This window comes from Fukomys damarensis, unplaced genomic scaffold, assembly GCF_012274545.1.
Source record: "Fukomys damarensis isolate Sample0158 unplaced genomic scaffold, DMR_v1.0_HiC HiC_scaffold_2, whole genome shotgun sequence".
In the NCBI taxonomy this organism is placed as follows: Eukaryota; Metazoa; Chordata; class Mammalia; order Rodentia; family Bathyergidae; genus Fukomys; species Fukomys damarensis.
The window spans coordinates 45,718,205-45,732,524 of NW_022900914.1; the positions used below are offsets into that span (position 1 = coordinate 45,718,205).

Below are 14,320 nucleotides of genomic sequence, written 5' to 3' on the forward strand. Positions count from 1 at the left end.
TTATATATATTTAGATCTTTCTTTAACTAAATACTTCATAATTCTACTGAGCTAAAGACCCACCTATGAAAAAATAAAAAGGCTTTAAAAGAACATAAAATAACTACTACAATTATTAAAAATAAGTTATTAAGTCTACACAATACAATTATACAGGATGCCAATCACAGGTGGTGAAATTTTCTATTCACTAGTTCTACTGCTCAACAATATTTTTCTGTGATATTTATGCCTATATTATTAATCATTTTGGCTTTAATAATTCTTTATATCTATAATTATTAAATATATCAAAAAATGAACAAATTATATCAATCTTTTATATTACAAAAGTTCCATGTTAATTATGCCTATGCCTCAACCCAACCCTAGGACCAAATATAAGGAAAGTTAAAACTTTAAGTTAAAAAGGCTTTGGGTTAAGGCTTTCGGCTCTCTAAGGCACCTAATCACTAGTTCACCTCTTCTTTCCCTAGATACCTGGCCAATTCCCTAAAAAAAAAAACAGGGAGGACTTTATTAAAAAGACCAGATGTTCTTAACATCCAGATAAGGAATGTGATACATTCCGCCCCTCCCGGACCCCTGGCCAGGGCTCGGTTGGGACGTAACTACAAGCACATTCACCTTTGTCTAGAGAGCTATAAAAACAGCCCACCTAGCCCAGGCTGCTGCTGCTATCTTACACCCGGGATTGAGACTTACAGCCGAAGGCACTGCTAAAGAGACCCGTGCTATGTTGCAAATGATAAACCTAATTCCTCCAACATTCCGGTATTATTGCCAGAAAACCTAAGGATAATTTCCCAGATAGAATCCCTCTTGCTATTAAAAAACTCTCCTCTTTCTTTATCCTCTCCATTCTTACTTTTGTTTTCTATATGCACATATCCTTCAATAAACTTTCCCTTTTATACTTATTTAAGGCTGATAGACATTCTTTTAACAAATCGAGCCAAATTAATTAGGAGACCGTGCACGGCAAAGGACAATAAATAAAATTTGTCCTTACACTTCCATAGCACCTATATCTTACCTTACCTGACTATAGTGAAATGTCTTTTGCCTGTCTACTTCTACAACTAGATTGTAAACTCCTCAAGGCAGGAACCATGTCACTCATCTTTTCATCCTAGTGCCAAAGAGTTAAGTGTACTATTTACTGTAGGTATAAAAAAATACTCATTTATTAAACTGACTTTCAGTGTCTCTCCCAGCCATTTTTGGAAGTCCTGGAAGGGTTTCCTGAAAAAAAATTTTTTTTAATCAGATGAGACCTCAGCTTTTGAGAGGCAGGGAGAAGAAATGTTTTCAGTCACCTGAGGCCATGATATTTTTCTTGTACCTCTAATACATAGCCCCTTCACTTCCCTATCTTCCTTATGGACAATGCTTTCAATCATTAAGACATAGGCATCACCCCAGTGACAGAAGACAGTCCACCTCCTGGACCCTTAACCTGTTACTTTTCAAGAACTTGATTTGTGTTTAAAAGTGGTTTTGCTTACAGATAGCCAATAGCTAACTAAAAATAGAATAAAATTTGACCTGCTTTTGTAAAAATTTGGATCAAATCCACTCAATTCTGCATATAGGCGTGTTAATCATTTAGGAAATGTCCACCTAAAAGTTGGCAAAACATTTATTATCCCTAAATTTATCTACTTTATCTCATCATCATTCAAGAGTGAGAACACCTATGCCTGGAAGTCTCCATAGCCCTAATCCAGTGATGGCAAACCTTTTAGAGCTTTCAGTGATAATAAATAGCTTGTGTGCCATAGGTTTGCCACCACTGCTATGGGAACCTTGGATTCCAAGAAAGCCTCACATGACTGAGACATCAGGAAGATTCTTCACATGGGAATCAAACTGCCCCTCCAGGCATGAGGTTTCCTTCAAAGCTACAAAACCAAGATTTAGATAATGATTGACGGGACTCCAGTCTACCATAACACCTCAAAAAACTGCTCTCTGTTCTTCCTGAGCCTCTTCATCAGAATGTGCCCTTTCTAGGGCACATTCAAGCTGGAATCTTTTCCTCATCTTCTCTCATCTTCCAGTTAAAGATTTTGCCCTAGACAGCAGGGAGGGAGAAAGGAAGGAAGGGACAAGCAAAAATAAAATTAAATTAAATTAAATAAATAAAACTAGAAGGAGAAAACAGAAACAAAGCTTTTGTTTCTATATATAAAGAGTGGAGAGGGGTTGAGAGGAGAGGGGGAATGGGAAAAAAAGAAGAGGCGGGATATATCGTATACAGGTACAAATTCCCTAAGATAAGTGTTATTGTTATGTATACCTAAAACATACCCACTAATGTTTTGCTAAAAAAAAAAAAATAGTTGTGAGGCTGTGTTTGTCAAAACTCATTGAAATATACTCTTAAAAACCTAAAAAAAAAAAAAAAAAATTTTTTTTACCTGTAAATTTATACTGCCACTTTAGGTTTAGTTTCTATTACCACTAAAGCAGGGACCCACACCAGCCAGTGACAATTACTGTAGTGGTGTGTTTCTATGGTAACATTTCTAAATCTTTCTCCTGGAGGCCTAGCTCCCTTACCCACTGAACCTCTCTTTTTCAACACCTCAGTCCACACTCTATCAGGATCATTTCAAGAGTCTGGGAGTTAAGCTTTGTGATGGAAATCTTATATTTGGCCTGTTCTTTTCCAGAAGGTTGTGTTGGGATGAGTATTAAAGAGGCACATTTGAATTTAATAAAAAGTTATGGCTAGTGGTCAGGGTGTTTCCAATCTCACCTAATCTCTTCCCAGCTTTGTTCTAAAAGCCAGAGCATCAGACTTGCTCACTGTAGAGAAAGCGGGTAGAACAATAAAGTTTGATTTGAAGTACAGTTTCAAGCTTCTCCTGCTTAGTGTGTTTATGATCAACTGAAGAAAGGTTTGCCTTGTGAAAACAAGAGAGCATTTCTCCTTGTCTTTGTAATTTTGAGCCTTATAATGCCTTCATTTGGAGAGTTAGGGCAGCTTCTGGGAGATACTCTGTAGGAATAAGAATGGAATTATACAACCTTTGCTTTACCTACCAAAACCCATAGAAGTTTTTGAGTGCCTTCTCAATATTAGCATCAGAGAAAAGAGAAGTGACACGTGGTGAACGCTGGTGTATTCACTCCTTATGAGAGAATGTAATGTGAAAAGGTTCGTAAATACAACCTACTTGAGTATGCTATGTTTAAACTGGCTTAATGTATTTTATGCACGTGGACAAAGACTAGAAAAAATGGGGGGGGTGAAAGCTGGGTTAAATTGGTGCGTATGTGGCTGAATTCTCTAGACATTCCTAGATGAATATCAAAGGGCACATTTTAACGCCTAGGGTGGACAAAGAAGATGGGAACGTAAATCTTCGCAGTCTAAGACCACGGGCGTCCGAGGCTAGGGCCGCAGGATTCTGGGCTACCGCACAGCTTTCTTTGGAAGTCGGAACCTTAGTGACTTGTCTCGATGTTTTCTAGTCGGAAGTCAAAGCCCAGTTCCTGTCTCACCCGGATGTTGTTGCACAGCTGTTTCCGGGGTGGTGTGAGGCGAAGTAGGACTTCTAATGGGTCGCAGCCGCAGCAGATCCCCGCGGAGGGGTGAGTTCCGAAGCAGGGAGCTTGGGGCTTCGGTGGGAGACACATGTCTCACCTCCCCTTTTTTTTCAGTACCAGAGCAACAGAGAGCTGGGCCTCCCGAGGAGGAGAGCAAATGGTGGATGAGGGAATGAAGACCTGGGCCCTGACCCACCGGTTATAAGGCAGCTTGGGGGGATTTCGTTTCTCTCAGGATTACGGTTTCACCAACTTGTTGTCAGCCTTATTCGGTAATTTTTATTATACGTGTGGTCGGTGATTCTAGATTCAGACCTCAGTTCATTCACTTAATTTCTAGATGACTGCACAAATCCCCCACCCTTTTTGAATCTAATTCCCGTGATCATTTCGGGGTAATAGTACGTACTTTTAAAAACTAGTGAGAGAATTGAGTCACATTCCGTAATACTCACTTGTGGTTTTGCTTGGCTCATAGATGCACAATAAACCTAAGTATCCTGCCCTGTTTATTAAGGAAAATGGTTTTTGCAATTTTGAGTCCAGGGAGCTCACCTAATGTCTCTCTCCCAGCCCAGTAAATGAGGCTGTTCAACGTAGAGAGCCTGGACTTGCATCAAGAGATCTAGCCTTTACAGTTTTACTATATGTGCTGCCGAAGCGAGCACAATCTATCCTTTTCTTCCTTAGTAAAAATTTCCTCGCTTAGTAAATATTCGGTTTTTTTAGGATTCAAATGAAGCCCCTAAGCTGCCTGTGGCCATTGAGCGCTTGCACTATGGCTGATCCAATTTGAGACGTACTGAGTCTAGAATAGACGCTGGACTTCCTATTTTTAAAATGTGATATATCTTATTAAAAAAAATTTTTTTGCTTACATGTTGAAATGTTAAAGGTTTGGATATAATGAGTAATAATTCATTGTTAAAACTATTGCTGCTTGGGCCGGGGATTTAGCTCAGTGGTTCCGCCGCTTGTCTCGCGAGCACGTGGACCCGAGTCCGATCCTGACTACCAAAAACAAAACAAAACCATTGCTGCTTGTTTCTTTTTACCTTTTCACTGTGACTACTAGGAATGGATCACATTATATTTCTGTTGGGCAGTGTAGCTCTAGATAACTGAGATACTGTACTTTTGGGTTCTGCAATTTTTGTGTATTTGTATTAGAACGCAGGCGATCCCGGTCCACTTCCCGGGAAAGAGAACGCCGGCGCCGGGAAAGGTCCCGATCAAGGGAGAGAGATCGCAGGAGGAGCCGCTCCAGGTCCCCGCACAGGCGGCGCTCCAGGTTGGTGCAAAAAACAAACCAGAAGTTCGGCCGGCCATGGAGCCGCAAAGAAGCCGGTCATTGCCCACGACTTGTGTTTTTATCATGCATTAAGGGATTTACAGCGTAGTGAAATGGATGAAACTTAATCCCACTCACTTTATTTTTTATTTATTTAGGTACCGGGAATCTGACTCAGGACCTTGCGCTTGTGAGGCAGGCGGCGGAACCACAGAGCTAAATCCCTGGCCTTCCCACTTTATTTTAAAGCCAATAGCCCTTAAGCAAAATGGGGTTAATTATACTCAAGTTCCCGGGATTTTAGCCCAGTGGTTCCGCTGTCTGCTTCACAAGGTCCTGAGTTCGATTCCCGGTACTAAAAAAACCAAAAAATAAATAAAACTCAAGTTTAAAAATTAAGTATTTTTGCCGGGCTTGGTGGCTCACACCTGTAATCCCAGCACTCCGGAGGCAGAGGCAGGAGGATTGCCACAAGTTCAAGGCCAGCAGCCTGAGCTATAAAGTGAGACCCTGTCTCAAAAAAAAAAAACCAAATAAGTATTTTGTATTTTTGTTTTTAATTAACTTTTTGCTGTTTAAATTGACTTTTTGTGGTTTGTTTGTAATTGTTAGAAACTTTGAAGGCAAGTTTTTCTGCCTCACAAAAAACATTCTAGCCCAGAATGCTGCACTGATTACAACTGATGACAAAGGAATAACCTGTATTTTTAACTTTTCCTTTTAACAATCAGAGTCTAGGCAGAGCCTTTTTCTGCACTCTGCTGTGGGGAGTGTCTGGGGGTCTGGCTTTGTTTAGCCTTCACCTTTCAAGAAATCACGTATGTTTGTGCTCATCAACAGTTGCAATGTACATCTGTTTCTAACATCTTTACTTCTAAATAGTAGATCTCCAAGACGACATAGATCCACATCTCCTTCTCCTTCACGACTGAAAGAAAGAAGAGATGAGGAAAAGAAAGAAACAAAAGAAACAAAGAGCAAGGAACGTCAGATTACTGGTAATGTTATTAGATAAATAGCCTTGTTTAGAGAACCTCAATCATGATAGAATTATAGAAGTTTAATTTTTTGGACATTTAAATAGTAAGCTTTTTATAGTGTCCATTTCATATGGTTTTGAGATTTTAATTGTTCCTTAGTGAGTTGCTGGTTATGTGTGGTGCTTCTGATATAATTTAGGAAGGGGAGTTTAAAACATGAGGCTATTCTATTTTGGAAGTGTCTTCAAAACTAGCTTATGTCATACCTGATATTAGAGATGGTCCCACATAAAGGCTCCAAGGAGTGAGCCCAGTCCTTTCTTGTACCCTAAGTCACATTCTGTCTGAACTTAAGAGCATGTTTTCTCATTGAATTCACCTTTTTTGGTGTGTTCTCTGCTAGTGAAATCTCTCTTAATCTCTTGCTATTCCTCTTTTTATTTGTCAATGCATATGTTCAAAAATGGTATGAGAGTTCAAAAAAATTGTGGAGTTTTTTGTTTTGTTTTTTTGAGACAAGGTCTGTCTGTGTAGTCCAGGCTGGCCTTAAACTCACTGTGTAGGCCAGGCTGGCCTTGAATTGAAGTCAATCCTAAAAATAAAAATGTTATTTTTGCAGAGGAAGACTTAGAAGGCAAAACAGAGGAAGAAATAGAAATGATGAAGTTAATGGGATTTGCTTCTTTTGACTCCACAAAAGTAAGTAAAACATACAGCCAGCTAAACATTCCATTTTGAATTAATCTGTTACATCCATCCTATTTTTCCATATTCTTTTACTGTCACTTGTAATTTCTTTGGCTATGAAATAGTAACTACCTGTTTGAAACCACAGAGGAGTAAGCATTGAACTGCCATTGGAAATCAGGGAATATTTGCCAGAGATGATGTTTGAGCTAGATCTTAAAGAACAAGTACAGGTGATCAGATGAAAAGGAGGAAAATCTTTCAGAGTGCACTATGTTGTGAAGTAGTAGGTGTGTTCTGTAGGCGTGTGGGTATATTCTGGGAATTTCAAACTCAGTGACTAGTTTAAAGATACTGAGGAGATAGTGATTGTGACTGAGGCTGCACACAGAGGTAGGAGCCAAATTATGGAGGGCATTAGATGCCTTTAGCCATGCTAAGGATTTTAGGGTTCATTCATTAGGTATTGAGGAGGGGAACAGCATGGAGGACAGATAAGAGGTGGGTTAGATTAGAGGCAGGGAGAACTGTGAGCCGTGCAGGTGAAAGATGATGCAGGGTTAAACTATTTGAGATCTACTCAGGAGCTAGAGTAATTGGGGTGGGAGTCAGTAGTCAGTGATACCTCTGAGGCATTGAGTTGGGGATCCTGAGTGATACAGTTAACCCAGAACAGGATTGCAGCATGGGGAACTGTTGAGACATAGACTTTTTTTTTTTTTTGGTTTTTTGAGACAGGGTCTCACTATGTAGTTGAGACTGACCTGGAACTCACTATGTAGCCCAGGCTGGCCTGGAACTCACAGTGATCCTTCTGCCTCAGCCTCCTCAGTGCTGGGATTACAGGCGTGAGCCACCACACCCGGCTAGAGACATAGACTATTATTTAGCTGCCATATAAAGATGACATTGAGCAGCTGCTCTTGTCTCAGATCAGAGGTGGATGAGGATGGATTAGAGAGTGCTGTCTCATAATACTGATACATCAGGAAGAGAGGAGAGATTGTGATGAGAGGGGAGGTTATAGGGAGAGGGGGAAAGAACAGAAAGATAGGAAGATGTGTCAAGAAATGGGAGATGGAAAGTGGAGGTGTATGAAGAGAAGAAGTGGAAGGAGGGGAGGAAGATAGATGGAGAAAGGGATAGTGTGTGGGAAATAATATATTTTTTAAAATCTCAGGGATTTAGCTCAGTGGTTCCACTGCCTGCCTCACAAGCACAAGGTCCCGAGTTCTATTCCCAGTACCACACACACACAAAAAAAGATGTTATTTACAACAAAAAAATCTCCTTTCTAGAATTTTAAGTTTTTTCATTTAGTTTTGCAAATGGCAGTTGAGATTTTTCAAGAATTGTGAAAAATAGTCCATTTCCCCTAATCCGTAATTCTATAGAGTTGTTAATGGAATGGAGTAATTTCAGATGCTGTAAAAGTTTCTTTTTAACTAATGTGATAGTGCAGGGCTTATAAGTTTTAAAATTAAAGTATAACTTTAGAGGACTATGACAGCATGACTGTTCTGAGGTGAAAAGATTAAGAATGAGCTCTTGTTCTTGCAGTGGTTATGTGAGCCCCATTTTGGAATTTAATGCTGTTTTTATATAAGCTTCCCCACCTTACATTCACCAAATTCTTTGTTATTTACAAAAAGTATTTTATAAGTGTAATGGGGTGTGTGTGTGTGTGTGTGTGTGTTTGTGGTGTGTGTGTGTTTTGGGTGAATAAAAATAGCCCCAAAGTAAAGCAATTATAATATTACTGATAGAAGGGTAGGGAAGGAGTTTGTTGGAACTGTTTTCTTGTTTGTTTTTGGTGTTACTACAGCCTTAATTTGTATTTGATATTCCTGAGTGTCAGGTGTAAAGATGGAGCTACCTTTTTTTTTTCTTGGTACGGGGGATTGAACTCAGGACCTTGTGCTTGTGAGGCAGACAGTGGAACCACTGAGCTAAATCCCCTGTCCTACCCTTCATTTTTAAATGTAGTCATTGCTGAAGATGTTTGTTTACAAAGAAAATATTAGGTAAGAATTCATAGATTCTATAAAAATTACGGGGTACCATGTGATCAAGTGGTGTCAGTTGAAGTTTTTTTCCCTCCTGCACTGAAGATGGAACCCAGGGGTATACCCATGGTAGGCAGTTGCTGTACCCTTGAGCAGTTCCGCCCTCTAAGTTGTTTTCTAATGACCTCTATAAGGATGTTAATTTTGTTCACTGCGCTTGGCTTCATGACTATCAGTTATAAGGTCTCTTACCTCATTCATGTGTTTCAATAATGTATATCTTGTGATATTTCCATCATTGATCTACTGTTGGACCTTTTCTTTTTCTTTTAATGTGCTGAGAACCTAACCCAAGGCTTAATCACATGCTAGGCAAATGGTCTACCATTGAACTACACCCAGCCCTATTGTGAGACCTTGTCACATGCCAGAGTGGTCACTTGTTTTCCCTTCGATTTTAACATTCTTCTAGAAAGTTTCAACATTTGGTTGTATTACTAATGGGTAATTTTCTCTCCTAACATGTAAATAAATCAGAATAAGACTAATACACAATTCTGCCAAAGCTTCTAAAAATCAGTAAGCCTTTAGAAATTGAACCTTGTAAAACAGTTATCACTGCCAGGTGTCGTGTCACATTTCCGTTTTGTCCTAGCTACTTGGGAGGATAGCAAGTTTGAATCTGGAGAACCTGGGCAAATTAGTGAGGTCCTGTCTCAAAAATAAAAAAGACTAGGGATGTAGGTCAGTGATAGAGCACTTGCTAAGCATGTGCAAGACTTTCAGTTCAATCAGTAGCACCACCAACAAAAAAAGAGAGAGAGAGTATCATTTATTGTCAAGGCCAGTATTTCCTAATCATGCCTACCTACTATTCTTAGGAGGTCAGAATAAACATTTCAAATGATTTGCTCAGTATCTTCTCCTTTCCACAAAAATAGATGAAAACGGAAATAGAGAATTGAGTCCAGAGTATTTCCCTTTCAAATACTCCTCACTTGTCCAGAGTAGCTGTCTTTCATGTCTCTCTTCCCTCTTCTCCTACCTTCAAATAAATTACCTTCCTTTATTAGAAGAAAGAAAGAAAGAAAATTGAGCCCATACATATTTATTTTAGCTCTACTTCAGATTTGTAACTCACCTTGTCCATATCTTTAGGCGTCTGTAATTTTCCCCCAATACAGACGTCTAATGGGTGTGCTACGTAGATAGATTACACTCAGTGAATACTGATGGAGAAGTATGTGTGCATATGTGTGTATGTCTGTCTGTCTGTTCCTTGATGTTAGCTAATGACGTTCATTTAGCAGTCATTTCTGAACAGTAGCCTAGGATGTGAGGATACAAAGGGGACTCAGATATGTCCATTTCCCTTCTTTAAGAAGCTTGCAGTCTATCCAGGCGTGATGGCACACACCAGTAATCCAGCACTCTGGGAGGATGATACAGGAGGATTGCACTAAACCTGAGCACTTTATTGACTTAGTGAGACCCTGTCTCAAAATCAAAAAGGGCTGAATACCCAGTATTGCAAAAACATACCCAAAACCAAAAATATTTGCAGTCTCTCTCTCTCTCTCTCTTTTTTTTTTTGTTTTTTGTTTTTTGAGACAGGGTCTCACTAGGTAGTTGAGACTCACCTGGAACTCACTATGTAGCCCAGGCTGGTCTTGAACTCACAGCAATCCTTCTGCCTCAGCCTCCTGAGTGCTGGGATTACAGGTGTGCACCACCACACCCAACTACTTGCGATCTCATAGGAAAAATAACATCATAACATATCTCAATAAAAGCTAGGCATGATGGTGTACACCTGTAATCTTCACACTCAGGAGGCTGAGGCAGGAGAATCACCACAAGTTCAAGACTCTGTCTCAAAAAGCCAAATCATAATCATCATAATAGGTACAGTGTAAGGTGCTGTGTGGAAAGTGCACTTAACGTTCTTCTGGAGTTAGAAAAATGGTACTACCTGGCAGGTGGACTGTTTGAATTGCCCTTGAATAATAGATAAGAACCAGATAGTTGAAGATTGGATGGGGGCAGTGCAGGCAGTTCAGGCAAGTAGGAAGTATGTTGAGTTAACTTGGCTGGATCTAAAGACAAAAAAATTGTGGAAAAGAATAGAGGTGCCTCTTAGAAAGATCAAGGTTTAATAGCTGGGCCAGGGATTTAGCTCAGTGGCACTGTGCCTCTGTTGCAAGTGCAAGGTCATGAGTTCAATCCCTACTACCACACACAAAAAAAATGGTTTAACAACTGAACATTAGTGTCCATATTCTATATCCTGCTTCTTGCTTTAAAGATCAAAATGCCATGGGCTGGGGATTTAGCTCAGTGGTTCCACCGCCTGCCTCTGCCTCGCAAGCACAAGGACCTGAGTTTGATCCCCAGTACCAAAAAAAAAAAGATCAAAATGCCAAGGCTTGTGCAAGAAATGGAATTAGAAAAATGGAAACTAGTTGAGCTGTGACTTAACAGTATTATGAGCTAAGGTTATAGATTAAATTTTGTGTGAATGTCAGTTTTTCTGGAGTTAACATGCAGTGTTTATCTGGTTTTAGAGGACTGTTTGACCCAAAAGGGTTAGGATTGTCTACCATACTTCCCATCATGACTTGCACATATGCATGTATTATAATTGTTTGTTGACTTGAATATTTGTTTATGTGTGGCTGTAGAAATGTGAGCAAAGTTGTTATGCTTGAGAGTTCATGGGCTATTAGGATGTAAAATTCTCTTTATTGGACTTTTCCTTTTTTTTGCTGGGTTTTGCCATTCAAGTGTGTCAATGTGATCTGCCTTTTCCATTTAGGTATTTAATATGTCCTTCCTATTTTTGTTTACTGTTTTTCTCCAGGGGAAGAAAGTAGATGGTTCTGTAAATGCCTATGCCATAAATGTATCTCAGAAGAGGAAGTACAGGTATGCATAGATCCCCATTACTTTTGAACTATTAAAATCAATTTTATACTTGGGGAAAAAACCTTTTTAGTGGGTAATTATGTTTGTTTAGGAAATATAGCAGTTTTACATACATTTCCTTATTTTAATAGGTATCTTCCATATTTTGGTATGTTAAAGTTGTTTCCCAGTTTACATGGACCAAATAGCTGCTGTAGATAAGATAGTCAGCTTAAATCTTTTAAGGCTAGAGATAGTAAATTCTTCAAAAAAATCAAACTCTGGGCCAGAGATTTAGCTCAGTGGCACTGTGCCTGCCTCACAAGTGCAAGGTCCTGAGTTCCATCTCTGGTACCAAAAAAAAAAAAAAAAAAATCAAACCTCAAGTGTTTGGAGTTCGATTTCAGTATAAATTATATAAATTTTAAATAAATCACTTCTGAACTGTTTATTTATATTGATTATGTAAGGATTTCACCAGTAAATATGTGCTTCTGTTACTTAGAGATGGAGGTCCCTGGTAGCTCACCATGATCGTATAGTGGTTAGTACTTTGCATTGTGTACTTAGAGATGGAACAAATCGTACTTGAACTGTCATTGAATTCTTAGTGAATAAGAAAGTCAAGACACATTCAAGCATTGCCCTCTCTCCACCTTTATCACTGATAAAAGATTAATACTCCAATTCATTTAGACTGTAAACAATGTAATTTGAGGGTACCACGGGCTAAGGTACTAGAATCATAGTGAATAATCTTGTAAAATTACCTTCAAGTAAAGTCTTCTGGGGAGAACCGTTATGGTGTTCTTGAAGTTGCTTGATGACTACCTCTTTTGAAACTCCTCTATTTCTTTAAATCAAGTGTTTAATGTTGCCTAAAATAAGTATGGAGTTTCAGCTGTTTTTTGATGTGTGTTGGGGGGTGGTAGAGTACTGGAGATTGAGCCCAGGCCCAGAGTTCTAAGCACTCTACCATTGAGCCCTTTTTATTTATTTGTTTGTTTGTTTGTTTAAGTTTTGAGACAGTCTTGCTGTTTTCCAGGCTGTCCTTGAACTTCCAATCCTCTTGCTTTGTCCTCCATGTAACTGGAGTAATAGATGTATGTCACTACCCCGGCTGTTTTTTGTTTTTTAAAGTCTGTTGAATCTTCCCAAATAATTTTGAAAGTATACTTCCATACTGCAACTTGGTGTTTAAGAAATACAAAAGACTCTGACTTTGCTTTTTAAGTTAAAAAAAAGTATGGGCTACAGGTGTAGCTCAGTAATAGAACAGTTGCATGTGTTATTAGTTCTATACCCAGCACCACAAAAAGAAAGAAATTACTAACAGAGGGCTGGGGATTTTAGCTCAATGGTTCCACCACCTGCCTGGGAAGCACATGGACCCAAGTTCGATCCCCAGTACCAAAGGAAAAAAAAAAAAGAAATTACTAATGGATAATTTTCTCTCCTAACATGTAAATAAATCAGAATAAGACTAATACACAATTTTGCCAAAGCTTCTAAGGGCTTGAAGGTGCAAACCTGTAATACCAGTGCTTGGGAAACATAGGCAGGAGGATCACTGTGAATTCATGGTTACCTTGGGCTACATAGTGAGCTCAAAGCTAACTTGAGCTACAAGGCAAGACCCTGTCTCAAAAAAATTAAACATAAAAAAAAAAGAAAAAGGTAAAATAATGTTTTTCCTAATATGCATTAAACAGCCTTCAGAAGTTTCTATCCTAAACCTTAGCATTTTAAAGATGGTTTTAGTTTAAACACTGAGGAATGTTTATCTATGTATATTCCAGATTTTTAAAAAATAATAACAATTTTTCTCTTCTCATCATAGGCAGTACATGAATAGGAAAGGTGGATTCAACAGACCTTTGGATTTTATTGCATGAGAATTGAAATGTTGAAGAACAACTTCCCCCCATCTTGGTCAGAGAGTGGATTTTGTATTTTGTATTTAATATGCATCAAAAACGGGATCTCAGTTCTTCCTTCTTGTAAAGTAAGAAAATCTTATTTATGATGTATGCAGTTCACTTACCTTTCCTCCAGAGAAGATAGGTTAAATACTACTTTTTTTTAAAAAGGAAATAACATTTGAGGCAATCATCAGCCCCAGTTTGTTTGTTCTTATTCCTATGGAAGCTGTATATGTTTTTTTCTTGGATGGTTGTTAGAACTTTTTTAAAAACATGAAAGTAATTTGGACGTTTCTCCAATAAAGTAATATTTCTACCCATTTATATTTGATAAACATTTTTATTGCCAGGTATAAGAATCTCTTTAGACTCACATACAAATTTAGACAACTTGATTCTTAGCAGTTTAAAAATTGGAGAATGAAAAAGTATATATAGCTTTGGATTTTTGTGTCTTTTTCCACAAATAATATTTATTGTTTTCTTCAATTATAAAAGGAATGCATGTTTATTATTTTAAAAATACTTGAGAGAAACCAGAGATTAAAAGAAAAGCTTAAAATCATCTATTATCTATTCCCAGAAATAATTAGTATTAACATGTTAGTATATGTGTTTCCAAACTTCTCAGGGTGTATCTGTATTTCCCACCTCTACCTATAAGATCAAAATGCATATACGATTCTCTTTTTTTCCCCATGAACTATGATCATTTTTTTAAGCATTCTTTGGAAACTTTGTAGTAGCTGCTTATTATACTTCCACACTGCATACTTACTATATTTATCCTTATACTTCTATACTGAGTCGTAGCTACTTATTAGTGAACATGTCTCTCATGGTTTAGAATTATAATTAGAACTGGGACTATGATCTCTATTACATATACATTTTTGTACTTGGTCCATTTTCTCAGGTTCACTTCATAGATGGGATAATATTGGGTGAGGATAAGTGGGCAGGTTATACAAG

The 14,320-nt window shown here is 38.4% G+C and overlaps 1 protein-coding gene across 2 annotated transcripts; it reads left to right on the forward strand.

Annotated features, from left to right (window-relative positions):
- Window positions 1–3,505: 3,505 nt before the first annotated feature.
- On the forward strand, window positions 3,506–13,746 carry Snrnp27 (small nuclear ribonucleoprotein U4/U6.U5 subunit 27). 2 transcript variants are annotated; one of them, XM_010609668.2, is made up of 6 exons: window positions 3,506–3,603; window positions 4,729–4,849; window positions 5,735–5,847; window positions 6,449–6,528; window positions 11,383–11,447; window positions 13,267–13,746. In XM_010609668.2, the coding sequence occupies exons 1-6, from the start codon at window positions 3,570–3,572 to the stop codon at window positions 13,319–13,321; spliced, it is 468 nt and encodes a 155-aa protein (XP_010607970.1). In that variant the 5' UTR covers window positions 3,506–3,569; the 3' UTR covers window positions 13,322–13,746. The 2 variants fall into 2 exon arrangements, with proteins under 2 accessions (XP_010607970.1, XP_019060864.1); XM_019205319.2 differs by having other exon boundaries at window positions 5,732–5,847; window positions 13,267–13,729.
- The last annotated feature ends 574 nt before the right edge of the window (window positions 13,747–14,320 follow it).

Excerpts from the sequence above, each read along its gene's own strand:
- Snrnp27 (XM_019205319.2), top strand. The coding sequence starts at position 3,570 with ATGGGTCGCAGCCGCAGCAGATCCCCGCGGAGGG. Across the intron at positions 3,604-4,728 it reads CAGCAGATCCCCGCGGAGGG|AACGCAGGCGATCCCGGTCC; the intron begins GTGAGTTCCGAA and ends TATTTGTATTAG. Across the intron at positions 5,848-6,448 it reads CAAGGAACGTCAGATTACTG|AGGAAGACTTAGAAGGCAAA; the intron begins GTAATGTTATTA and ends TTATTTTTGCAG.